General features: G+C 47.8%; 2 protein-coding genes across 2 annotated transcripts in view; one reads left to right on the top strand and one right to left on the bottom strand.

The window, feature by feature from the left end:
- Positions 1 to 9,521, bottom strand: part of LOC129327986 (zinc finger protein 420-like) — an 80,075-nt gene extending 70,554 nt beyond the window's left edge. Inside the window, exons 1-4 of the mRNA XM_054976730.1 lie at positions 9,134 to 9,521; positions 7,173 to 7,258; positions 4,830 to 4,956; positions 4,230 to 4,322 (exon numbers count right to left, since the gene is read on the bottom strand). Coding sequence (XP_054832705.1) covers positions 4,230 to 4,322; positions 4,830 to 4,956; positions 7,173 to 7,187 — 235 coding nt within the window. The 5' untranslated portion in view covers positions 7,188 to 7,258; positions 9,134 to 9,521. The remainder of the gene's footprint in view (positions 1 to 4,229; positions 4,323 to 4,829; positions 4,957 to 7,172; positions 7,259 to 9,133) is intronic.
- Positions 9,522 to 15,767: 6,246 nt separating this feature from the next.
- On the top strand, positions 15,768 to 26,331 carry LOC129329121 (zinc finger protein 665-like). Its single transcript, XM_054978549.1, has 6 exons — positions 15,768 to 15,892; positions 16,326 to 16,425; positions 17,310 to 17,392; positions 18,006 to 18,132; positions 18,547 to 18,636; positions 20,609 to 26,331. Exons 1-6 carry the CDS (start codon positions 15,812 to 15,814, stop codon positions 22,513 to 22,515), a joined length of 2,388 nt encoding a protein of 795 aa, XP_054834524.1. The 5' UTR covers positions 15,768 to 15,811; the 3' UTR covers positions 22,516 to 26,331.
- Positions 26,332 to 27,343: the final 1,012 nt, after the last annotated feature.

Here is a 27,343-nt window from a genome sequence, read left to right as displayed (position 1 = left end):
ACTGGGGAAGGGAAACCTGCCATGTGGACGCCCCGTAGCTGCTGTGCTTTATCTGCAGCTGCACCAACAAAGGGGAAGCTACAGAATCCGCTCCTCGTGCGGAAGCCACCAATACCGGGGTTTGGTGCCTGGATACACTTTCCAACGTCTTATTTTTGCATATGGTCCCATGACAAACTAGATCTTATTAACCAATCCATGTGCGTGTAATGTGCCATAAAGTTGCTTCTGACTTAAGGTGACCCTATCTATGAAGACCTCCAAAATGTCCTATCACTATAAGCCCTGATCACGTCCTGCGAACAGAAGGCCAGGGCTTCCTTTCTTGATTCAAGCCATCCTCTTTTTCTGCCGTCTGGATTTTTCCCAGCTTTGCTGTGTTTTCCAGCAAGACTTCTCTTCTCATGGTGAGGCCAAAGCCTCAGTTTAAGTCATTTTAACTCCTAGGGAGAATTCAAGACTGATTGAATCTAGAACCCACTCCCCGATCTGTAGCTTGAGGCAATTAAATGAAGAAAAGCATTTCACTGGGACGGTGAGTGGCAGATAGATAAGGGAGAGAGAGAGCACTTTGGCCTGGTCATGTAAGCAATGGAGACCCCAGTGGCGTTTCTGTCTCGGCTTCTTTTCACAAGGGGATTTACTAGACCAAAACACTGACTTTAAGAAGGGGGGCAGCCACTCTTTAGAGGGGTCTTCCAAGGTTAGATATGCTTTGAGAAGGCAGTCAGTAGCAACCATCAATGAGAACAGAGATACACCAGCGCATGATCAAAGAAGAGATATCAGACAGAGAAGAATGTAACAGGATTGATTTTAATCTGAACAACAAACCTGGCACCAGCTATTGCCTTAAAGTGAAATTAAAAGAGGAAAACCCTTACTCAATATTCTGTCTCTGATATTCAATTATTGCCTCTATATATTTTGCCACAGAAAGGGAATCATTTGTATCCAATGATCACCACGTCACCTGGGCTCTCTTATTAGGTCGTTAAGGATGGGACAATCTATAACCATGTAACACTTAGAGATCTCTGTCTTTTGGTGCTACACCTCTGAAGATGCCAGCCACAGCTGCTGGCGAAACGTCAGGAACTACAATGCCAAGACCACGGCAATACAGCCCGGAAAACCCACGACAACCACCCTATAACCATGTGTTCAATGGTTTCAACTTTATCATCAGTCTTGCATCACCTCCGAGGGGAAAAGCACTCCTGCCTCCCACCAGAGCCCCCTGTTCACCCAGAGCCTGTGTGGCATCCAAGTCAGCCCTGGTCAAGCCTGGCTGCCCTTGCAACACAATCTGCCACCGCTCTGTCCCACCCCCTTTCTCTCTGCCAGGGTCTCTGTGGAGTAGCCCTTCCCCGGCTAAACCACTTCCACACAGTGTGGGGAACTAAATCAGCCTCCAGAGGGGCTGCTGTAGACAACAGGCCATTGGTTGTTAATTGGAGGAGTTTAATCCTGACTAGGGTGGAAAACAGGCAGGGAAACCCAGGATTTCTGCTGCAAGGGGATGAATGTTGCAAAGCGATAACATCCTGCTGGCCCATCTCTTTTGTTTTAGCTTGGTTTCCATGTCTTGGACACATCTTTATGGGCTAGGATCCTTCGGAGTCACCTACAACACTGCTCTGTGCTTGGGGGAGGAGGCAGGATGTGTCCATGTGAGACCTGGCTGGAGTTGCTTTGGGTCATCATGTCTCTGAGGAAAAGCCCCTGCTTTGCTTGGCAGGCCCAGCTGCCCAGGATCAAGGCCTGCCAGAGAGCCACTGCCTCTCAGTGTGGTCAATGGTTGGCATAAGTGAACCGGCCTGGGAGGTGCATCCAGGGTCTACAAGCACCATTTCACTATTCCCAACCCAGCCAAGCTCTTGAGTGAAGAAGCTTAAACTCCAAAGAGAAAAAGGCCAAAAAAAAAGACAAAAGTTATTACCAAAAATAAGACATCAACTCAAAAAACAGAATTAACTTGAGTTGACAGGATTTCAAATAGAGAAGAAAGTAAAATATCTGAGAGTATACTCAGTGTAGCTATTTGATGAAAGATAATTATTTGAAGATGCTCCAAGAGATTACGAAAGATCTAGAGTGACGGGGAGGTCTGCATCTATTGTTGATGGGAAGGATTGCAGCTATTAAAATGACTATACTGCCCCCTATTATATTTTTATATCTGACTATTCCTATTGTCATTAATCAATTCTTTTTTGAAGAACTAAATAAATCAATATCAAAATTCATATGGCAAGGAAAAAAGTCAAGAATTAAATTGAAAGCGCTACAAGATTTTAAAGAAAACACCAGCTTCGCTCTACCGGATTGGAAATCATATTATGGAGCGTGTTGTTTGGTTGGATGAGGGAGTGGATTTTACTCAAAAATCAAAGACTTTTGGCACTTGAAGGACATGACTTAAAGTTAGGCTGGCATGCCTTTGTACGGTATGGAAAAGTAACTGGACATAAATATTTTAAAAATCAACTGACAAGAAAGTCTCTTTTATCAGTATGGGAAAGAATTGTACCATTAATATACTCAAGAACGTCACAATGGGTCTCGCCTCTGGAAGCTTTTTCACAGCCAAATTTATTTTCAGCAGATGAGAAAATCTTCAGATACAAAGACCTGTTGGATGATAAAGGATCTCTAAAAACGAAGGCGGAATTGCTGAGACAAGGCATCAACTTAGATTGGTGGTCAAGAGCCCAGATTGAATCTAGATATCTTAAAGATAAAAAATTGGGTGGTTTTTATTTAGAACAAACTACCTTTGAAAAATTGTTATGTACTTCTGATGAAAAGTTGATTAAAAATGTATGTATTTCTGATGAAAATGAAAATTGAAGTGGTAAAAGAATGCATGACTAAATGGTCATAAAACCTAGGCTATAATATCGAATTAACAAAATGGAGTAAATTGTGGAAAGTAATTATTAAAATAACTAAATCAGTTGCCTTTAAAGAGAATTTGTATAAGATGTTTTACAGGTGGTATCTAACACCAGATAGATTAGCTAAAACATACAAGAACATGTCTAATAGATGTTGGAAATGTGGAAAACATACAGGAACATTTTATCAGATGTGGTGGACTTGTAAAGATATACATATATTTTGGGTAATGGCACATACAATGGTCCAAACAATCTTACAGGTGCCAATACCTTTTAAACCTGAGTTGTTTTTGTTGAATTGCATTCCAGATGAATTTAGCAAGGATCAGAAATATTTTATAACTAGCAACAAAGCCCATTGTGGGGGGAAAATACAACAGGCTTTAGAAAGGGGAGGGCGGGTAGGCAGGCATTCCCTCCTCCTTCATCACTGATCCTGGCCAGTGAAGGAGGAAGTGGGCATTACCACCTGCTCTGCACATGACCTCAGCCATGTGAAGGGCAGTGGACTTTGCTACCTGCTCCACACCTGATACAGGCTGGGTAAAGGGGGGTGGAATTGCCGCCTTCTCCGCTCCTGATCGGACAGTTGAAGGGGAAACAGGCATTGCCTCCTGCTCCACGACTGATTAAAGATGGTTGAAAAGGGTGGGTGGGTTGAATTGCGCTGCCTACATAGAATAGATTGCATTCACACATGATTAAATACACCACACCTGAGGATTGACAAGTAATCAAATCCCTCAACCTGACACTGATCTTGGTGCCCGGAATTGTAGCATTGTTCCCAGACATAATCAATGAACAAACACGACAATGTCCACACTGCCGGTAAACTGGTCTCCTCCCTGTTCCTCTCCAAATCCGAGTGCATCAACATATCCTTTAAATTCTTGGTGCATTGGTAGAAGATTGAAGGTGGCCTTTCACAACCCTTGATGTCTTTGATAATAAACCAATGTCTATACGCTATGTTCCTAATGTTGTGGATCAGAGGGGTAAAGTCTAGAGATCAATGAAGAGAACTACCCTGATCCCTACTCAGCTTCATGAATAATCTCTCTCTGGGGATCAAGGAGGCTTGTAAAGAATGTCCGGTGGATATCAAATCACATGTAGAGTAATGTTGCAAGCTGATTATTTAGCATGTTGTTGATTTCCCCCTCCTACCCCCTTTTTCTCTTCCCATGTTCCTTCCTGTCCTGACTTTGTTAAAATTCCATAAAATGTGCTTTTAAAAGAAAGAGAGAAACAGTCCACAAATCCACCAGCCCTTGGAAGAAAGCACAAACAACACACAGTCCCACAGTAGATTGAAGTGGATACCTGCCAACCCCTCCTCGTCATCAGAGATCAGGAGAAACGGCTCTTCTTCTCCTTCCAGCCTAGAAATGAGGTCAGGTTTGGCAATCTCTGGTCCTTTCATGAGAAAAAACAAACACAAAATTGTGACACTCCTGTGTGCTCATGAATTGAGCAATTCTAAGCCAGGATGCCTGTTCCTCCAGAAATACACAACAGACAAGTTATAGCGGCAAGGTGATATGGGTCCGTATCTGGCACGGGCAGTTCGGTGCCTCCTCCCTGCCAAGAGGAGATGGAAATGCCAGCTGAGATCTAAGGCAGTGCCAGAGAAGCCAACAGAACCACAAGTAGGACAAGCACACAGACTGAGGGGAAGCCCCTGCCTAGAACCTCCCACCTTCTCCATATCAAGGCTCACTTGGCACCTCATCTGAGGCCCTCTCTTGTGGTCCAGACACAGGGATGCCAGATGTGGGGGGACTCCTTCTCCATAAGGAGGACGACCACCCCTTCTACATCAGAGGAAAGATCATAGAGAATGGCAGCCACTGGGCCCAAGGAAGACAGCCTCACCACATCCTCTCTCAATAAGGAGGCAACCCAGGAGAAAAGGATCCTCACCCAGAGAGGCCACGTTCCCAAAATTCTCCAGCATGACTTCCTTGTACAGGGATCTCTGGGCTGGGCTCAGCAGGCTCCACTCCCCCTTGGAGAAATGCACAGCCACCTCTTCGAAGGACACCCGACCCTGGAAGAAGGAGAAGAGAGTTTCATTATATTGCTGGAAAGGTGGTCCATGAGAAAGAAAATCCAAAAGACTGGTGTGACATAGTGGTTAGAGTGAAGGACTAGAGTTCGAATTCCCTCTGTGTCATATAAGCTTGCCCAGGTGCGTTGGTCCTATCAAAGTCTTCCAGTCGAACCTACCTCACAAGACTGTCGTTAGGAGGGTTAAGTGGAGGAGAACATTTTGAAAAGCTGTGTTGAGTCCCTGACCAGTGAAAAAAGAGGGCTGTTATTCAAAAATAGGAATCTTACTATATAATTGAGTAAGCGTGATTCAAACGACTCACTTTATACCCTGGTGCACCACCAGAGGGCGCTGCTGCAGAAGAAAGCCCAGGCAACTCACCATATCAATCCAGAAAAGATGCCGTGGTGGGAAGCCAAGGCCAGGAACAGGAGCGGAGCAGGTGGCAATGCCCTCCCCATGCCTTAACCAGAATGGTATTAAGCGCAGAGTAGGTGGCAATACCCACCCCCCACCCCCTTCAGCCAGCTAGGATCAGGAGCAGATTACAATACACAGAGTGAAAAACACCCGGATATCTAGGATCAGGAGTGGAGCAGTTGGTAATGCCCACTCTTTGGCTTAATCTAGCTGTTATTAGGAGCGGAGCACGTGGCAATGCTGGCCTCCCACCTTAGCTGATATTAGGAGCGGAGCATGTGGCAATGCTCTCCCCCTTCACCCAGCTGGGATCAGGAGCAGAGCAGGTGGTTATGCCCACTCTCCACTTTACCCAGCCAGTATTAGGAGCACAGGAGGTAGCAATGCCCACCTTCCATCTTAACACAGCCAGTAATAGGAGCGGAGCAGGAGGCAATGCCCACCCCCACCTTAACCCAGCTGGTGTTAGGAGCAGAGCAGGTAGAAATGCAGGCTCCCCCTTCAGCCAGCTGGTATTAGGAGTGGAACAGGTGGCAATTCCTGTCCCCCGCCTTAACTCAGCTGGTATTAGGAATAAAGCAGGTGGCAATGCCCATCCCCCACCTTAACAGCAGGTATTAGGAGCAGAGCAGATGGAAATACCCTCCCCCACCTTAACCCAGCTAGTATTAGGAGCTAAGCAAGTGGCAATGCCCACCACTACCTTATCACAACTGGCATTAACCCAGCTGGTTTTAGGAGCAAAGCAGGAGACAATGTCACCCAGGTGGGATGAGGAGCAGACCAGTTGACTATGCCTACTCTCTGTCTTAACCCAGCTGGTATTAGGAGTGGAGCAGGGGGCCATGCCCACCTCCCTTCACCCAGCTAGGATCAGGAGTGGAGCAGGTGCTATTGCTGACCCAGCGCCTTCACCTGTGTGGGATCACACACAGAGCAGGAGACAATTCCCTTCTTCCCTTCACCCAGCTGGGATAAGACATGGAGCAGCTGGCAGTGCCTGCCCCCTTCAGCCTTCTGGAATAAGGCACCATGCGGGCGTCAATGCTCACCCCATCTTCACCCTAATGGAATCAGGCGCCTAGGAGGCAGCAATCTCTGTCCCCCTTCAACCTGCCAGAATCAGGAGCAGAGAAGGTGGTGATGCTCACACCCACTTCACCCAGCTAGGATCTGGCTTGGAGCAGGCAGCAATGCCTGCCCCCCTTTACCCAGCTGTAATCAGGTGCAGAGTAGAAGGCAATGCCCGTTTTCCCTTCACCTGGCTGGGATCAGGAGCTGAGCAGGTGGCAATGCCTTCCCCCCTTTACCCAACCTGTATCATGCATGCAGCAGGTAGCAAAGCCCACCACCCCTTCACGGTGCTGAGATCAGGTGTGGAGCAGGTGGCAATGTCCACCCCCTTCCTTCACTGGCCAGGATCAGTGACAGAGGAGGAGGAGGGAATCCCTGCCTGCCTTCTCTCCCCTTTCTAGAGCCCATTGTATTTTTTCCCCCACAAAGGGCTTTGTTTCTAGTAAATAAATAAAAAGCAGGACCTGGGATGGTAAAACCAAAGTGGACCAGCAGAAACTAAGAGGAGGGGGAAAGAGCCCCATGGAGACCTTTTGCTCCCTCCTCCCCGTCCCACTTGGGGACATCTCAGGGCCCCTCATTCTGCAGGTGGCTACAAGCCTTGTGGGGAAGCAGCCAGAGACGTCCATGAAGAGGGAGCAAATTTGTTGCGAAGGGAAATTTAGGACAATACAAGGCGTGAACATCTCTCCCCCCCCCACACACACACACAAACTTACTTGAACTGACTTCATGGCTGGTCTTTTCCCTTCACCACACAGAGAAGACAGCGGAGAAACAGCAGAGGGGGGCTTTCTTTGGCTACCTGGCAGGGTGAGAAAGAAAGATGGAGGGAAATGCTTTTTGTGCACACAAATTTCTCTGACAGTCCCTTCAGTGAATCTCTCTCTGGATTTGCTATAAGGCACAATTCAAGATCTCGGATCAAGAATCCTTGGCCTGGTATCTCTCCCCACACGCAGCCATTCTTTATGAGGGAAGGTCCCACCTTTCTTATCCGTTCATCCCCTTCTCCTTCCCGCCATGTTTCCACCCAAGCTTCACCCAATCGTTTCCTGAGTGCTGAGGGGTCCCTGGCCCTGGAAGCCACTCTGGTCCCTCCTCTCCTCTGAGGGGAGACGAGACCCTCCGGCCTGCCCCACACAACTAGGAGGAGGTGCTGGGAATGAGGTGCCCCGAAGTGACGGGATGTGAGACTGCAGGTGGGAGAAGCCAGCTAGGAATTGATATCTGCCCACGCGGAGAAAACCAGCCCTGCCCGCGAAACGTTTCTGCCCTTTGCCTTTGCCTGTCATTGCGCATCTCTGTGACAGGAAGTGTTTAGCAGAGGGAAGCCTCCCAAAATGGGTCCTTCCTTGCGCGGTCTGAAGAGAAGCCACCTTGAATATATGTGTGGAGAAAGTGTGTGGGGGGGGGCAGTGTCTGAAATTGCCCTCCACCACCTCAGGCCTCTGCCAGCCCTTCCTCCTGGCTGTGAGGACCAAATCTGAGACTCTGGTTTAGTCCCTGTGTCAGGCAGGGGCTGTTTCTCTTGCCTGCTGACTTTAAAAACACCCTGCCCCCCGTGGTTGATCATCTATGGGAGCTTGGAGGGAGAAGCCCCCTTCGCACATGCCCAGAGGATGAGAAAAGTAGCCAAGAAGTTAAAGACCGACTAGGATGGCAAAACAGAGGAAGTGGGGTGCGGGGGGGACAAGCTTTGCTGCTGGTGGAAGAGCCAAGACAATGCAGTGTCAATGGGGCTTCCACAGGGCAGGTTTCCCATATTTCTCCTGCCCCACCTTCCATTACTGTCCACCGCCCCCTAAGTCTTCCGTGTCACAGATAAAACTGAGCTGGCATAACTGCACTGGCATAACATTATACCAGGATGTGGACCAAGTTCTTTGAATGCTCAGCTTTGCCTTTTTGAAACAAGTAGATCTCCAGCCCCCTTTGTTGTGAAAATAACAGGAAAAAGGCCTCTTTCTGCAATGCAAAGGGGCCAAAAATTCAAATAGGGAATTCCAAGAACCTGATAGATTCGTTGTTATAAGAACAATCAATTGCTGTTAAAAAAAATCCCCGCCTGGCTTTTGTACAAGAAGAAATGGCCGCTAGGGAGGCAGGGGGGTGCATGCAGCTGGGTGGGAGGAAATCCAAACTTTTCCCGTCCACAAGGTACAAATAGAGTTTGGCAAGGCAGGGAGAGGGATCAGGACTTCCATCAACCACTGGCCAGAGCCCCCACCTCCACCCCACCCCGGCTGAATTCTGCTGTAGGGGCATTTGCTCCTTTGTAGCGAGGAGGAAACTCCAGGAAAGGGGGGGGGTGTAGAGGAAGCCCAAAGGAGCCGCTGTCTAACCCAGAGGAGTTAGCCGTGTTAGTCTGTAGTAGCAAAATCAAAAAGAGTCCAGTAGCACCTTTAAGACTAACCCATTTTATTGTAGCATAAGCTTTCGAGAATCACAGTTCTCTTCGTCAGATGCAGAAGACGGACCATGCATCTGACAAAGAGAACTGTGATTCTCGAAAGCTTATGCTGCAATAAATTTGGTTAGTCTTAAAAGTGCTACTGGACTCTTTTTGATTTTGCTGTCTAACCCGCCTCTCCTTGGAGTAAAGGGGGGGGGGTGTTCCCCTTCTCCTGTCCCCCCCCCCATCACCTTCTCCCCCTCCTGCAACACGGTTTTAACTCACCAAACACGCCTGGGACGGAGCAGAGACTCCCTTGGGAATGACAAAGGTCACATTTCTATGGAGGGAGGGGGCACGGCGGAAGGGACCTCGCCAGCCCCCCTCACACACACACACACACACGTCTAGGAGTCGGGAATCTCTCGCTTTAACCTCATGGTCGGCTGGAAACACCCCCTACCCCACCCCTAGCCTTGCCCGGCTCTGCGATCCGTGGACTGGGTTGCCCGGGTGGCGGCTCGGCTGCTGCTTGCTTGGTCAAAGGCGCGGCGGGAGTCGTCCTTGTTGCAAGAGAGGGGGGAAGGGGGCTCCACTCTGCCCTTGAGGGGATTCGGTCTGAGAGTAACGGGAGGAGTCCGGAGGCCCGGAGAGCCTCTCCCCACCCACCCGCCTGCCCCGCAGCATGGGAAAGTGGCCTTTGTTTGTCCCGGACAGAACTAAAGCAGCCCCCTCCCACCCCGGGATCTGGTGACTTGGAATTGCATTGGGGGGGGGGTGTATTGGGAGGGGATGCAATAGAGGGAAACAGAGGGTGTGCACGTTGGCCCCTAGTAGGCTTGCCAAGCTCCAGAGTCCAGTCATCATTTGCTCGGGAGGAAGGGCAGCTTTGGAGAGTGGGCTGTGGCTCACAAGGAGGGCGGCTGATTGGCCTGCTGGCGGTCGCAGGTTCAATCCCCCACCATTTCTCCAGTTAAAAGGATCCAGTATAGGGTGGCCAGTTCCAAGTTGGGAAATTCCTGGAAATCCGGGAGGTGAAACCTGGAGATTTGTTGAGGGAAAGGACCTTGGCATGGCATAATTCCATAGAGTCCACCCCCCCAAAGTAGCCATTTTCTCCAGGTGAACTGATCTCTGTGGCCTGGAGACCTGTTGTAATTCCGGGAGATCTCCAGCCACTACCTGGAGGCTGGCAACCCTAATCCAGCAGGAGAGGATGTGAAAGACCGTGTCGGACACCCTGGATGTGTTGGCACTCTGAGAATGCCCTGTGATTCATGCAAGGGGCTGTACATAAAACCTGAGCATGACTTCGCATGAAGCAACTGCAGAAGAAGCGTGGCCCATGTACAATCATTATTTTTTAAAAGCGATTTCTGATGGTCCAGACGAATCACAACAACACAGTGGGATTTTACCCCTTCCATGGAAATATCTCTCTGCTATCTTAATGGTGTAGTTCAAAGTTTTGGTCAGGCATAATTTTGGATTGTACGGATGTGAAGTATACAAAAATTTTAACCACAAGGAAGGCATTTGGTTGGTTTGTGTATACATGCATTTTACACCACAGGAAAGATTTCTGTAACATCCCTGTGTACATAATTAAACACTTTGGGATTTAATAAATTTTAAATATTTCTGGATATATACCTTGATGTTTCTAGATGAAAGGTTTCTCTTTTTTCAACCTTTTTGGTTGCTTGCACTCTTTGAATGCTCAGGGGTTCAGCTCACACACTTTAACCAGTTCTCCCTCTCGCTTTCTCACTCCCTTCTAAATTCCAAGCTAAACTTGCAGTGCAGCCATTTATATGGTGATGAAAATAGAAAAAGAAGACCTTTCTCAAAATGACCCATTCATTTTAAGTTTCTCTTTCCTTGCCTGGGAGAATTTGTGGGGGGGGGGAGTGGTTTGGGGGACTTGGAGGAGGGTGCCCTTTAACGTACGTGTGTGTGTGTGTGTGTGTGTGTGTGTGTGAACAGCAGCCAGCCAGATGGAGAAGGTAATCTCGTGAAAAAGCCATCTACTGCCCAGGATGAGCGGATACTTGGCTGTCTGGCTAACAAGGAAGGAGTGGCTTTCTCAATGCCTGCCCATTCCCGTGGGCACCCAATCAGTTTCTAGAACGGCTGGATTCATATTAGAGCCATCCATTTGCTCAAAAATAATTGGGACTCTTAGATCATGGGTTCCCAACCCTAGGCCGTTCACGAGTGCTGGTGCAATAATGTCTCTGGAGCACCCTGAGTCAATTAAGGCTTGCACTCGGACATGAGTCCCCCTCTTTGGGTTAACCAACATAACTGGGATAAATAATATGGCCCCTCTGTCTCTCACCTCCTCAAGGGTGGTCTTCTTTTCTATCTGTCACTGGGGCCTCCTCATGACAGATCCATCTTGTTTCCCAACTGCGGGGCTGGGGATCTCAGGGTCCGAAGCTTGAGCTTCAAACTCCACTAACATTTCCTCAGCTTCTAATCTGGTATCTGGGCACCCCTTCTTCTGCATCCCTCACCCTCGGCTGGCTTGTGGAGCTGGCACGGGACGAGCCAGTGGTGGTGGCTGGGTTTGCGCACGAAGAGGGCATTGAGCCGCAAAATGCCCACTATTGCCACACTGGAGACACAGACCCTGCGTCCAGTGTGTCTCTCGGGCTCCTCTGGCTGTAGGGGCACCCTGAACCCCCCCCCCTCAAAATTGGTGGGGCTCTGCGAGTTCCTGTGGCTTGCTGCTGCTCCACCAACCGGATGACTTGGGTGCAATTTTCCACTTTGCAAGCTAATTGTATCCAACCCAAGAGCGTGGGGGGATCATCTTGCATCAGCGCTCTATCCAGTAGTTTGGGGTTCATCCCATTACGGAACTTCATTATTTTCGTCCCCTCCTTGCACTGTGGGCATTTGGCGGCCAGCTGTCAAAACTGTTGCCCTCCAAACACGCCGCCAAATGCATGACTCGGCTCTCCTCGTTCGGGAAGAGATGGCCCCACTGACTGAAGAACGTAAGGCTTGCACAATGAAAAATCCCAATTTACGCGTATCACCATCGAACGTGGCTTCCAGCTTAATCCATCCCAAGGGAAGCTCAGCTCCTCCGGTCACCCCTGCTCCCGCGAGCTGGTCCAGCGGCCCGGGCAGCATTTGTGGTGCCTGGCCCCGTGGTTGCGGCACAACCGGGGGTTGTTGCAGAAACGGCACTCTTGCTCTGGGCACAGGCCTTAGCGGTACTCCTTGGCCCCTGGACGCAGCTGCGGATGAATTGGGGCTTGTGGTCGACCCAGTGGCCCTGCCCCTCCAGGAGCCAGTTGCGGTCTTAGCTGCGGCGGCAGTGGCGCTGGGCCCTATGGCTGAGGCGCAGCCCCTCTCGGGGCGGCTGGTCATGGTCCAGCGGGCACGACCCCTCCGACGGGTACTACAGGTCCAGCTGGAGGGATCACTGGGCCCCCTGGTGCAGGCCCTCCTGGCGCTCCCCCTCCAGGTGCGGCAGGGCCTGCAGGTCCTGGTGGCAGCAACGGAATTGGCGGCCCTGGCGCAGGCGGGGCAGGCTGTTGCATGAGAGCCCTGGGAGCCGGCAGAGCAAGGAGTGGCTGGGGTCCTGGCTGGGCCCAAGCGGAGCCAGCTGCGCTGCACTACCACCTGCCACTGTGCCGGACTCTCCTTGCACCAACAGGCCTCTGAGATATGTAGCCTGGGCTAAGTCCTCTCTCATCGCCTCCACCCATGCCTCCAACGATTGGTAACAATCCTCCGCGTGGCTGCTGGGGTCCGGCTCCCCTTCTTCCTGGGCGGCTTGTTCCTGCTCTCTTTCCTCCTCTTGTTGTTGCTGGAGCAAGCTCTTCTCCCAGGCTTGTTGGTGGAGATCCACCCTCTTCAACGCCTCTTCCAACAGGCCAGATCCCATGCCTTGCACGTCCTGCGCACCTTGGATTCCAGTGGCGGACGGGGCTGGTTCCTCTGATGCACTGGCAACCCATCCTTTGGCAATGCCAGTTACAGCAAGTATTCCATACTGCAGTACTTGGGCTTGACCTTGCAAATTACTCCAACGTCCCTCTCCACCAGGGATTGTCGTTTCTCTCCCCACAGCTCCAACTGGTTCAGCACCCACATCTATGCTTTTCCTGTAGGAGACTGTTTTTCCTTAGCTGTTTGATTTATCCTGGGTTTAATTGCTCTTCTGATTTCATTTCTGGAGTAGCCATTTGCGTGAAGTGCATGGTTTAGATGATTAATTTCCTCATTGAGAAAGTGTGGCTCACATATCTGTCTTGCACGATCCACTAATGTTTTCATTATGCCTCTTTTCTGTCGAGGATGGTGATTGGAGTTTTTCTACAGGAAAAGTGTTTTTGCCATATATCAAAGGAATCACGGATCAGATGGGAAAGCTTATGAAAAAGCACAACCTACAAACTGTATTCCTACCCACTCATATCCGCTAAGTGAGTACAAGCACATTTTGAGGTAATTCAGAACAGTGCTAATCACGATCCCAAACAAAACTCACAGTTATACTACCTAGGATTGTATATACCTTGCTTTCTTAGCACACTGCTTAAAAACTCCACCTTAAAAACATAATCAAAAAGAGTCCAGTAGCACCTTTAAGACTAACCAATTTTATTATAGCATAAGCTTTCGAGAATCAAGTTCTCTTCATCAGATGCCTGATTAAAAACATAGACATTCAGAATACATTATTAACAAAATTACATAATTAAGTACACATTCCTTGCCAATGTTCTCTCCAGGCTGCACACGGGGCAAAAGGAAATTTTTAAAAGGCTGATCTCCATTCTCCCCCGCCAAATCTTGTTCATGCAGATGGGCTGCCTCAAAATGTGCTTGTACTCACTTAGCGGATATGAGTTTGAAATGAGAAAAGGGAGATTGCTACTACTCTGAACTCTGTACGTTGCTCAGAAATCGAGTGCACAGCAACTGTTTTGTATTCTGCCCTGGTTCAAACTTCATCCACACATTTACTAAATGAAGGCATCTGCGATGCCACAATTTAGTAAATTTCAGTACTAAGTCACCCTTACGAATAAGGCAGAATCAAGACTCCTGTAAATGAACGTCCAGGAAAACTTAACAAATGTTCCCCTACAGGCTTTTCTGTGTTGCCTTTCTTAGTGTCAGATTTGTGACCATTAGTTTGTCCTAAAGTGACTATCCTAAAAGTGAATTTCAAAAACAGGCCACAGCAGGAGAGTGCTGAGATAACACTATAGCCACTGGCCAACTTCCCACCTTTTCCTAGGTTTGGCCCAGCCCAGGGGGATTGTTAGGAGGGTCCTCATGGGTGCTTGGGTCCCCCTAAATTTGTGGGGAGCCCCTCCCTAAATCCTCCATGGCCCCGCCTCCATAGATGATGGAGAACTCCGGCATTTGCGTCTTAAGAACGCAGGCATTGTTATTACTGTGGCCCGCTTTGCTACTTTCTCTATCATTGCGGCGGAGGCTTTTGCAATTGCAAAGTATATTTCCAGAGAGGTTTAGCGCGCACACCGGGAGCCTCCCGCCGTTCTCCTTCCCCTTGCAGGGCTCGGTCTCTCTGTCTTGCAGGCGAACTAGAGAGAAGCGGGGGGCGGGGGGGGGCGCTTGCTGGGCTGCTTGCAGAAATGCACTCCGAGGGTTAAAGGGAGCGAATCTGCGCGCCTAGAGGGGAAGGGGGTGGGTGGAGGAATCACTTCCTGCCAGAAACCCCCCAACTGGGGGAAGGTGCCTTGCAGCACGCATCAGCCTCAACGCCGCCGCCCCCCCCCCGCCGCTCCCAAGGACCGGGGAGCTGAAAGTGCGTGGAGGGGAGGGGAAACCCAGGGCAGCAGTGGGGGAAGGAGGGGATGCGAGGAGGGAAAGTGGGAGCAAAGGGCGGGGCGGGCTAAGAAACAACGCACCCAAAGGCGGTGTCTGGAGGAGTGCATCCCGCCCCCTCTCGAGCATGCAAGAACCCCTCCCCCCGACTAACAGCCCCCCTCCCAGTCTCTGGATTCAGCCCCAGTTTCTTGGCTCTCTCCTGACCGTTTTCCTGCCTGCAAGCTCGTGCTGGGAACACCCCGCCAGGCTTGGAAAGGAAAAAGTGGGGCTCTGTGCAACTGAGGGGTGGCACCTCATTGCAAACCCCCAGGGGGTCTCAGCCGGCTGTAGATGGTAATGGACCCCCCCCCTCTCTCAGAGCACAGAGACAGCTGCAGGGGCATCATGGCCAGAGGGGTCTCTCCAAATTGGGCAAACAGGATTTGGCGTGTGTGAGTGGGAAATGATGCGTTTGGAGAGGCGGGGGGGGGGGGTTCTCCGGATCACATTTACACTGATGTTGAATTGGTCCATCAGAAAGGACTCTGGGGAGTCGGGACCAAGCATTTCACTCTGTGGGCCCTGCTCTGCGTGGCATTGCATCGGACTGGAAACTGGAGGTTGGGTCCGGGTGTCTTCTTCATCCACGGCCATGTATTCTACCTAGGAAAGGCGAGACCTTTTTGCTATGCCTTTGTTGGGACATCTCTCCAGCAGGATGCTATGGCTACATTCCCCCACCGCCCCGTTCCTCAGTACGCTCAGCAGGGAGGGGTGGGGAGGGGTTGGGAATGCAAAAAGGTGGGGAATCAAAAATTAGGGGGTGGAGGTGGGGAGCAGAGAGGTATTCAGAGACAAGCCTGGCTCCAAAAGCACCCCCAGGTTGTGGGTGGAAGTGGGCATGCTACTCCCCAAGAGCAAGCAAACCCCCGTCTTGCTTCGCACCCCTGACAAATAGCACCCTCTTTGTCTGGATCCGCCCTCCGTCTCTTTGCTCCCACCTAGCGCCTAGCCAGCGTTCTTCTTTCCCAGCCTCACCTGCCCAGAAAGGGTCACGCGTCCCTTACAGAATACCTTTTGGACTTTGCAGCCCTGTCCGTTCTGCGGTTGACAAAGAAAGAGGCAGAAAGAGGACGAGATCCTGGCCACTCTGTCAGTCAGATGGAGAGCTGGGCCAGGGAATCCAAGCCAGAGGCCGGTTCCCAGGTGGTGGCCCTAGCCAAAGGCGTCCTCCGCGGCCAGGTAGGGACCGTGAAGTGGGAAGAGCCCGTAACAAGGCTTCATCTTGTGAGTTGTGATTTCTAAAAGATCCAAAACGTGGAAAATGCTATCCTCATAATGTGATCATACTGACGAAGAGAACTGTGATTCTCGAAAGCATATGCTACAATAAAATTGGTTAGTCTTAAAGGTGCTACTGGACTCTTTGATTTTGTGATTATACTGTGATTTATAATGTGATTGTAGTATATAGATTTTTATGGGTTAGAAGCCTTGGAGGCCCTTTATGAGGGTGGAAAGGTAGGATATATTTTTTTTAAAAAAACAAAAATAATCTGCTGTCCCCCAGGGCCTGAATTTTTCAGGAAATCATCCACTCTGCCCACTCCCCGGGCATTTGCTGGCACCATTCCTTTCATGGCCCGTACTCCCTCTTCCTTCTCTGCTCTTTCAGGAGTTTTTGGAAGGAGCAAAGGAGGCTCCAGCAGTGCCTTGGCAGAGATGGCCGTATTGGGAGGCCAAGCAGGAGGCCGATGGAGGGGCCCCTTCGCCAGGTAAGGAGGGTGAATTTAATGGGTGGCATCTTTCAGCCTCGTTTCCTTCTCCCAGGCCATCCTGAAACCCCGGGGCTGCTTCTACATCCCTCTTCAGTCTGCAGAGACGATGCTTGTTTGCCTTGAGCTTCCTTTTAAAAGGCGCATCAGCCATTTTATAGGTCCAAGCCAGGCCTTGGAATTCTAGCCAAGAGGCAGCAAGAGAGAGAGAGAGAGGGCTTTCATAAAAAGAATAAATTATAAAACATAGATGAAGAATAGTTTGTTTTAGTTATTCCCTCCCAATAGTTCTCTTATGGAGCACCTTTGCCCCATAAGAAACCCCTTGCCCCTGCTTTTTGATCAGCCCATGCAGCCCAACTCCAGATAATTACAGTTGCTGGCTCTAAATTGCCCTGAAGCAGGAGCAAGGCTTTGATGGTGGTGGCTCCAGAACAATGCTTTTTTTTTCTCCCTTGGCTGCTTAGGGGAGTTCATTCTCTTTCTACTTTCCTCTGGGGGGGGGGGGGCGCATTGTCACATCTCTCTTGGAGACTAACAGTGTAATCCTCGGCAGAGTTACTCCAGTCTAAGCCCATTGATTTCAGTAGGGTTAGACTGAAGAAACTCTGGTTAGGATTGCACTGTAGATGAAACTTTGATCTTTTGCTTGTACGGTTGATGGTTTTGGTTCTGAGCTTGGGTTTTGAAGCCCTCTGTTTTGTGATTCTCATGGCTGGCTGTGTGTTCGTTACTGTGGATCATCTGTTTTCACCTGGCAAGGGAAGCCATAGGGAGAAGGGTCTGATCTAATTGTCAAGGGAGGGGGTGAAGGACAGCATCTGGGACTGGGCCAGGCACTGAACAGGCTAAACATCTTCCCTCTTCCTTTGTCTCCCTCGTAGGCACCAGAAGAATGTCAGGTGGATATTGTGGGCTTTCCTTTCAGTGTGATGGAACGGACATGCCCTCTGTGCAGCCAGATCAGGTAGGGAAGGAATTGATTTAATTAATTTAATTTATTGTATTTATATTCCGCCCTCCCCGCTTTCGCAGGCTCAGGGCAGATAACAGAATACAAATATACACATCATTAAAAACACCTTTAAAAACACAATCATCTCATCTACATCTATTACATATAAATAATTTTAAAAAATTAAAAGCAGCACATAGCAAAAGTTTAGTGTATCACACAGCGGTGTTACCAGAGCAAATCAGTGGAGAGAAGGGATGGGAGACCCTAGAGGCCCCTGTCCTCTTCACGTGCCCCTGTGTCGAAAGATATATCTCTTTCCCTTTGCATCTACCAAATCTACCAACAAGAATGCCACAGGAAAAAAATATTTGAGTCCAGTGGCACCTTTGAGACCAACAAGATTTTCAGGCTATGAGCTCTTGAGAGTTAAAGTTCCTGAAGTACCTTTACAGGCAAATTCTCTGGTGCCACTTGACTCTCACATCCTGCCGTTCTACTGCAGACCAACACGGCTAGCTGCCTGAAACAGAAAAAAGGCTTTCTTTGGTTCATGGTGGAGAACTCCTGGCTCATTGTCCTTATGGATCCTTGCTGAGGAGAAAATGTTCCTTTCTTCTTTCAGGTTCTGGTGACCTTTGAGGATGTGTCTGTGGATTTCTCGGAGGAGGAGTGGGCGCTGCTGGATCCGGGCCAAAGGGCTCTGCACAGGGAAGTCACGGAGGAGAATTATGAGAATCTGATCTCTCTCGGTACGGCTCTCCCCTCTGCTAGAGCAGGAATTGTTGCAATTGTTAGTCTGTCACACTGCGTTGTAGGGTAGTCACCAAACACATGTGTAGGAGATCTGTGTTCCTTTGCCCTTCTCCGTTTCTTTGGTTCGTAACTCCATGAGGAAGAGAGCAGTTCTCTAGGGTGGGGCTTCCCTGTAGTAATTCATGGCTAGATATATCCTACTGGCTGTGCTTCCAAGACTGCTTTTCCAGAGTGATTTCAAACTGTGTCCCCAAGCCCCATTTAGCATGAGACCCAACACTTTCAGCCGTCCATTCTGCTTATGTGGTAGAAGCGAGATTGTGTAGACCAGCTGGCATGCAATACCTGAAAATCTGTTTATAGTGAGGAACGCCAGAAATAATCAATGTGTTCTTTTCTCCTCAAATAAGCATTTCTGGTTCCCAAGCCGGACTTCACCTCATGGCTGGAAAAAGAGGAAGAGCCAATACAAGCCGCCACAGAAGGGCAGAGATTGGCAGGTAGCTACTGAGTTGCGTGGTGGAAAACCTTTTCTACATTTTGTTCTAGTTGGAAGTTTCTCTGCAGAATAAAATTGCAGGCCTCTGTCAAATACAAAATAAGGACCAGAATGGATCGTACCCATGTCGTACGAGGACAGCAGGCAGGAAAGGGTTTTCTCCTGAGGAGACCCTCCATGCTCCTGGCTCTGCCTACTGAGGGAGGGGAGGGGCTGCAGACCCTCACAGACAACTTAGGTCTCACTGCAAAAGAGCAACAAAGAAGTGGGGGGAGGTCTCTTCTTCCTGCCTTTCTGCCATCTATGGATTAGATGAGATGGCCTAGGGTCAAGGACCCTGCCAGATTGTGCCATACCCTCTATGGTAGTTTGTGTCATCTTCTCCCTCCATTTCACTGCAGCTCCACTTTCCATCTCCCGTCCCCTTCAGGAGATCTCCTCCAATAAGGACCACAGGGTATCAGCTTCACTGGCTGCTGGCTATAATGGGTGCCTGGCATTATCCTGCCATCTCAGCTGCCTTTCTTCACTTCAAGCCTTGGCTTTCATCCTTGCCTGCCATGATGCCAGCCCTCAGCTGGCCCATGGCCCTCTCTCTCCCATCTTCTCACATGGGACTTCCAGCCTGTACTGTTCCGTGTCTTCAAGTCATCCGTGGGGTTCATCCTCCGAGTTTTTCAGATGCAGCACCAACTCCATCTGATCAGCCTCTGCCCCTCAGCTTCCATCCTGGCCCAGTGTGGCGCTAAGTGCTGGCTTATCTCACCGTCACCACACAGCCATCAGTTCTCGGCCCACTTGGCCCGATGCAGAGCTGTTCCGTGGTTGTCCATTGTGCTCCCACTGTCATGATCCCTCCCACAGCCACAATGCAAAGTCCTGAATCAATGTGTGCCAGGATGGCAAAACTCTCCAATGGGAAGGCAAAGGCGGAGAGAAATGACGAATGGACTATAAAACCAAAAGTCACCTGAAATGAGACAGAGATCCTTGAAGATCTCTTCTGGTTGATCCACTGGGAACCTCCCTCAAGGGTCTCTCCTAATAAATCAGCACCACGGCACTGAAAGGCCAGACATGCTTGAGGTTAGGTTTGTTTTCAATGCACACTGGAATCTGTTCCATTCCTTGGTACCTGAGGGTTGAAATGAATCCACAGCGCATTTTGGCAAGGCGGAGGGGAGAGTCTGGTCACCCCATCTATGTCTCTCTAGCATGTATGTATGTATAACACATGCTATCCTGACAGTTTCTTGTTCGACTTACCATGAAGTTTCCTTCCCTTTAAGAACAGTACAGCAAGCGAATCTCACCCAAGAGACTTCTACCAGTGCTAGGAGGTAAAATGATAAATTGAAATATGAACGAACAAACGAACGAACGAACGAACGAACGAATGAATGAATGAATGAATGAATGAATGAATGAATGAATGATGCGTTAGCTTTGGCTTCCATGGCCTGTTTGTTGGCCCTCGAGGGCAAGTGGCTAGGCACTGTGTGAAATAGTATCTGAGCTGTTTCCGATGTTCTCTGTGATCTGGGAGGTCCTCTCTCCAATAGGAATAGTTCAGTTGACCCATGTTCTTAAGTCTTTTTGCTTTTGTGTCCAAAATGTGGGGTGAATGTCCATATAATGCCAACACCAACATATTATTTTTAAATTATTTATTAGTTATATTTATTTATACTCCACGTTAACCTGAACTGTTTAGGCTGACTGGCAGAGTCATAGGCAGAAAAAAAATACTGTGTGTAAGATTCTTGACCGGGAAATTTCAAGACTACAAGTTCAGTATGCTGTATATTGCGCTGTATTTTGTGTCACTGAATATCACAAAAAAAATGGTTATTGAAAACATGTCAAGAACTGTATCTCCACTGTGTCTTTTTCTTTCCGTTATTCCAAACAGGTATTTACTATGTTTATTAGCATATAGAGGTTCAGTTTAATTTCTTTCTTTATTCCTGCAGAGCGGGAGACTAAAAGAACAGGAGAAGAGCAGAGAAGGAAAACGGAAGCCACAGGGAAGGGGGAGAAAGAATCCACTGTTACTGAAGGAGTTGAGTTCACTCCAATCCAAGAAGAGAATCAGAAAGGAAAGAAAAGGATTAATATTTCATCTGGGGCAAAAAGCTTAACTGGCACATCAAACCACACCATGGAACAAAGAATGCAAAATGAGGAAAAAGAGTGGAAGTGGTCAGAGTATAGGATGGGAAACAACAAAATGCTTGTTGTCCATAAAAAATTGCATTGGGAGAAGAAAATTCACAAATGCTCAGAATGTGCGAAAAGTTTCAGAAAGAAGGGCAACCTTATTGCACACCAGAGACTGCACACTGGAGAAAAACCATATAAATGCACCAACTGTGGAAAGAGTTTCAGTCGTTACTCAGGCCTTGCCTCCCATGAAAGAATTCATACAGGGGAGAAACCATATAAATGCACTGAGTGTGGAAAGAGTTTCAGTCACTTTTCAAGCCTTGCTTATCATCAAAGAATTCACACAGGGGAGAAACCATACACATGCTCTGAGTGTGGAAAGAGCTTCAGTCATGGCTCAGCCCTTACTTCCCATCAAAGAATTCATACAGGAGAGAAACCATATAAATGCTCTGAGTGTGAAAAGTGTTTTAGTCACCATTCAAGCCTTGTTTCCCATCAAAGAATTCACACAAGGGAAACCCCATATAAATGCTCAGACTGTGGAAAGAGTTTCAGTCACAGTACGAGCTTTGCTTACCATCGAAGAACCCACATAGTGGAGAAATCATATAAATGCTCCGAATGTGGAAAGAGGTTCAGAAACTGTTCATATCTTACTTATCACACAGTCCACATGGGAGGGAAACAATATAAATGCACAAAGTGCAGAAATGCTTTCAACCCTTCAAGCCTTATTTCCCATCAAAAAATTCACTCAAGGGAGAAACCATATAATTGTCCAGAGTGTGGAAAGAGCTTCACAGTCTGCTCGTCCCTGGCATCCCATCAAAGAATCCACACAGGAGAAAAACCATATAAATGTACTGAATGTGGAAATCGATTCACACACCCTTCAAGCCTTGCTTCTCATCAAAGAATTCACACAGGAGAGAAGCCATATAAATGCTTGGAGTGCGGCAAGTGCTTTACTTACAGCTCGGGCCTTTCTTCTCATCAAAGAGTCCATACAAGGGAAAAACCATATAAATGCTCAGAATGTGGAAAGAGCTTTGGTCACTGCTCTGGCCTTTCTTATCATCAAAGGATCCATAAAGGAGTGAAACCGTACAAATGTTCTGAGTGTGGAAAGTGCTTTGGTCATAGCGGAAATCTTACTTCCCATCAAAAAATTCATACGGGCGTAAAGCCCTATAAATGCTTTGAGTGTGGTAAAAACTTCAGTCACAGCTCAGGCCTTTCTTCCCACCAAAGAATTCATACAGGGGAGAAACCATATAAGTGCTCAGAATGTGGAAAAAGCTTCAGTCACAGTTCGGGTCTTGCTTATCATCAAATAATCCATACAGAGGAGAAAATATATAACTGCTCAGAGTGTGGGAAGAGCTTCAGTCACAGCTCCGGCCTTGCTTCCCATCAAAGGATCCATACAGATGAGAAACCATATACATGCTCAGAATGTGGAAAGAGCTTCAGACATAGGTCAAGACTTACTTCCCATCAAAGAATCCACACAGGAGAGAAACCATATACATGCTCAGTGTGTGGAAAGAGCTTCAGTCACACCACAGGCCTTTTGTCCCATCAAAGAGCGCACACAGGGGAAAAACCGTACAAGTGCCCAGAGTGTGGAAAGAGCTTCAGTCATCGTTCTGGCTTGGCTTACCATCACAGAAACCACACAAGAGAACTTGTATCAGTCCCTCAATTGTGAAAAGACTTTTAGATGGAGCCCATATTGCAATTTCTCTCAAAGAACACACATCACAGAAACTATAAAAAAAAACATGGGAACCCTTAGTGTTAATCCAGCATTTCCTCCTTCTTGAAAATGAGGTTTTAAATACAGGTTACGTTTTCCTCATGTCCTCCCGTCCTTTTGATCAGATGTACATTGTAAATTCCTTGCTTGGAACTCAGTTCCTCTCTGCTCAGAGTTCTGATTCAGATCTGGACTGCAGTGCAGAGTGGAAAGGGGGCCTCCCCACAGGGCCTTTTCCAAATTTGAGAGAGCTCTGAGAAGCCACTGTTTTGTCTGTGTGATGTGTCACCAATGTGTCTATTAATGGAATAGCAGTCCTCAGATTTTCAGAGACAGTTTTGTGTAGGAGAGCCAGTATGGTGTAGTGGTTAAGAGCACGGGATCTGGAGAACCAGGTTTGATTCCCCTCTCCTCCAGTTGAAGCCAGCTGGGTGACCTTGGGTCAGTCACAGCTTCTCGGAGCTCTCTCAGCCCCACCAACCTCACAGGGTGTTTGTTGTGGGGATAATAACGGCATACTTTGTAAACTGCTCTGAGTGGGCATTAAGTTGTCCTGAAGGGTGGTATATAAATCAAATGTTATTGTTATTATTAATTATCATTTGCTGCTGTCTCAGCAGCGTGCTCACGGATAAATCCTTGAAAAAGACATCTGTAAATGAACAGATAAATGATTTCTCAACCATTGTTAGTTCCGGTTTGCATGAAGAGCTGGATAGCTCTGCAATCTGCTGCAAACATCTTGCTCTAAATGCTTTGTGAATAAAATACCTTGCATCCATTCTGACTTGGGACTCTACATTAGCAGTGATAGGATCAGATAGTCCCAAGGTACTTTTAATGATTTCAAGTAAATGTGTGCACGTATCTTTAAATGCTTGGTGTGAGATAGGTGAAGAGTGGGGGCGAAAGAAAGGGACATGATTGGTTGATGACTGAGAGTGTGGGAGGAGTGAAGGCAGTTTGAGAGGGGGAGTAGAGAGAAAAGTGTCAATCAGAAGAAAGCAGGCTGGCTGTGGGCTGCCTGAGTATATTGGAGGATTTATGAGAGAAATATAACCTGTGTGGAACCTGAACTGAGCATGTTTGTGAAAGGACACTCGGTCAGGGAAAGAGAGGCCAGCTGTGTGCTGCCTGAGTAACTTTAAGCACATCTGTGAGAAATATTGAGTCAGAGAGAGAGGCTGTGTGTGAAGCCATAGAGGAGATCTGTGTGAATGAGTTTAAATGAAGTAACTTTAAGAACTGAGAACTACTTTTATGAAACCGATATGCTTCTTGACCAAATAGAAGTTTATTTTGGTTTTGTTATATCCCAGAGTAGCTGTCATTGCTATATCCCATTCTTATCCCCAGGGCCACATAGAACCCACGAAGAAGCCTGATGCTTAGGGAAAACTACAAAAGGGAAAACTTAAATAAAATATCTTGGAATATAATATTCCTGGTGGCAGCAAACTACCCAGAGGGTGTTAAGGGAAAAATTAAAGGCAAAATCTACCCAAGAGAAAGTAAGGGTCTTCACAGTACTGATTCGTCCAGTTGTGTGTGATACCTTTCCGTTTCTATGGTCTTGAGAACGTGGACAGGGATCTTGGCTGGTTGAACCCTGCCACCTGCTTGAATGACCCTTGCTCCTCTTGTCTGGGTCTGGGAGACTGTAACTCCCTGAGAGAGGAGGTGGTTGCTCCTTCCTTGAAGTGGGCAGTGGTGCATGCATTTCTAAAGAAACCTACTCAGGATTTAGGGGACTTGAATACCTATGGACCATTTTTGAGCAAGGTGACTGAACGAGTGGTAGCTGGCTAGTTCCAAGGATGCCCAAATGAAGCGGATCGTTTGGTTCCATTCCATTCTATTTCCAGGCCTGGTTCTGGGACTGAAACAGCCTTTATCACCCTGGTGGACGACACAAACTGGGAGATGCATGGGGGAGTGCAATTCTGTTAATTTTCCTGGACCTGTTGGCCGCTTTTGATACCATCAGTCGTGGTATTCTTATGGATCACCTTTCAGGATTGGGACTGCAAGGCACTCTGCAGTCGTTCCAGTCCTACCTTGAGGGTAGGTTTCAAAGCATGGTGCTGGGGGGACTGCAGCTCTGCTCCTTGGCCTCTGGGGTGCCCCAAGGTTCCATTCATGTCCCCCATGCTTTTCAACATCTCTACAAAGCTGCTGAAAGAGGTCCTCTGGAGTTTTGGTTTGAGTTGCCACCAATCTGCCGGTGACACTTGGCTCTGTCTTGCACTACCAGCAGATCCCAGGGAGGCTGTGAACAGGTGCCTGGAGGCAGTTTTGGAGTGGAGCGATAACAAGTTGGAAATTAATCCCAATGAGATAGAGGTGCTACTGCGGACGGGAAGGTCTGCCCAGGAAATAGGCTATCTCCTGTTCCCCTACAGAAGCAAGTTCATAGCTGGGGGTGCTCCAGGACTTGGGCATCTTGTTGGATAAACAGGGAGCAGTGGTTACCAGGGGTGCCTTTCACCAGCTTTTGTTGATGAGCTGGCTATGGCCTTTCCAGGGCAGGAAATATCTCTCCTTTCCAGGGCAGGAAATATACATGTCATGGTAACATCTATATTAGATTACTGCAAGGCACTCTGTGTGGGACTGCCCTTGAAGACTGTGTAGAAGCTACAGTTGGTGCACAATGCATCAGGCAGAATGTTTCCTGGAGTACGTTGTAGGAACTATATCACTGCAGTCTTATTCTGTCTGCACTGTCTTTCAGGACAGTGAAAGACAAGATGCTGGTACTGGCCTTTAAAGCCCTATATGGCTTGGGACCAGCATAATTTAAGGACTGCCTTCCCCCATATGAACCTACCCATTTGCTCCGGTCATCTTCAGAGGCCCTGCTTCAGGTTTCCCTGCCATATGAGGCCAGACAGGTGGCAATCCAAGCAAGGGCCTTCTCAGTTGCGGCACCAAAACTTTGGAACTCTCCCCCCAAGTAGATTCATCTGTACCCCCTATTGCTGTTTCCCACCAGCAGGTGATGTTTTTGTTCGGTTTGATGTACCCCCAATCACTATTATGGGACCTCTTCCCTGTTCTTTGTGTTGTGTTTGTGTGCATGTGTTTAGCAAATAGCTTTTATACTATTTAAATGCTGTTTAAAATTAAATTATTTTAATATTTTAATGTTTGCTGCCTTTGGCACTCTATTTGGGCAGAAAGGCGGCATGCAAATGTTTTAAATAAATAAATGCTCAGAATGAAATCTTGAATGAGCTGAACAAACAGATCACAAGTTTGAAACAAGCCAGGTTGGTGTAGTGGTTAAGAGTGCGGGACTCTAATCTGAAGAACCGGGTTTGATTCCCCACTCCTCCACTTGAAGCCAGCTGGGTGACCTTGGGCTAGTCACAGTTCTCTGGAGCTCTCTCAGCCTCACCTACCTCACAGGGTGTTTTGTTGTGGGGATAATAGTAACATACTTTGTAAACTGCTCTGAGTGGGTGTTAAGTCATCCTGAAGGGCGGTATATAAATCGAATGTTGTTGTTGTTGTTTCTATGGACAATCCATTCTAAGCTTAGAAGCACTGATCAGTATGACTTCAAAGAGAACAAATTCAATGGTTTTAATGCAGTCACGTGAGTTTCACATAATTGGGCTGTAAAGTATCCCAACATCCCCTGAATCTGTCCGATTTGGGTTGTATGTGACTATCTAATCTTTCTGCACAGGAAGATTTGAGTCCAGTGGCACCTGAAAGACTAACACGATTTTCAAAGTATAAGCTTTTGAGAGTCAGACATTTGACTCTTGAAAGCTTATACCCTTGTTGGTCTTTAAAGTGCCACTGGACTCAAATCTTCCTATTCTACGGCAGATCAACTCAACTGACACTAATCCTTCTGAAAGCATTTGTAGAAATTGTAGTTTATCTTTTAAATTTAAGGTAAATAGGATAAAAGATGACATGTATGCTTTTCTATGTATGGTCTTATTGACATATCGAAGTGTTTTTTGTATGATTGTGATTTTTTTGTATTTAATAAGTTCAAGATTGGTTTTAAATAAAAAAATCTTAAAAGATAACATTGAGTGGTTGGGATACAAAGTTTTCATCTGACACCTGGAATAAATAAACTTCTGTCTTCACGCCTGCAAAGAGTGTGGCCTTCTCAGTATAGCTCTGTGACTTGGTGGTTAATATATTGCTTTAGAACAGACAAAGGGACTCTCAGTTTCCATGTGTCTATTTCACAGGAAATGCTGCCCCCATGGGTGGGATAAAATTAATTACTAATTATCAAAGTAATGTAGTACTGGGTAAATGTTAACAGCCCCCTTAACAAAATGCCCAGGGTGATCCTGAGTTTGAATCAGGAAGGAGGGAGCTGTAGTAACTACCCTCGTATTGACAGGAGCTGTAGTAACTACCCTCATATTGACTGGAAAAATACATCTTCTAGTAATGCCAAAGAAGTGAAAATTCTAGATACCCCAAATGACTGTGCCCTAGAACAGCTGGCCATGGAATTGACCTGGGGGAGTTGACCCTGGACTTAATCCTCAGTTGTCCAGAACTTAGTGCAAGACATGGATGTGATTGAACTGATCGGTAACCAGTGTCCACAATGACACCAGAGAAAAGTGCCAGAGAACTCCATCATGCTCACACTGGACATTCAGATGAGGAAACTTCTCTAAAATGAGGAATCTGTTAAAAATGGAGTTGAAAGGAACAGTCGAGAGAGTCAAATATCGCAACAAGGCTCGGAGGTTATTCAGTATAGGGGAGAACGAGGACCTGGGACAAAAATGGT

Source organism: Eublepharis macularius, chromosome 4 (assembly GCF_028583425.1).
Source record: "Eublepharis macularius isolate TG4126 chromosome 4, MPM_Emac_v1.0, whole genome shotgun sequence".
NCBI lineage: Eukaryota > Metazoa > Chordata > Lepidosauria > Squamata > Eublepharidae > Eublepharis > Eublepharis macularius.
The sequence above is the reverse complement of the archived record's forward strand: the minus strand, read 5'-3'. Positions and strand labels throughout refer to the sequence as shown.

Excerpts from the sequence above, each read along its gene's own strand:
- LOC129329121 (XM_054978549.1), top strand. The coding sequence starts at position 15,812 with ATGGAGAGCTGGGCCAGGGAATCCAAGCCAGAGGCCGGTTCCCAGGTG. Across the intron at positions 15,893-16,325 it reads AAGGCGTCCTCCGCGGCCAG|GAGTTTTTGGAAGGAGCAAA; the intron begins GTAGGGACCGTG and ends CTGCTCTTTCAG. Across the intron at positions 16,426-17,309 it reads TGGAGGGGCCCCTTCGCCAG|GCACCAGAAGAATGTCAGGT; the intron begins GTAAGGAGGGTG and ends TCTCCCTCGTAG.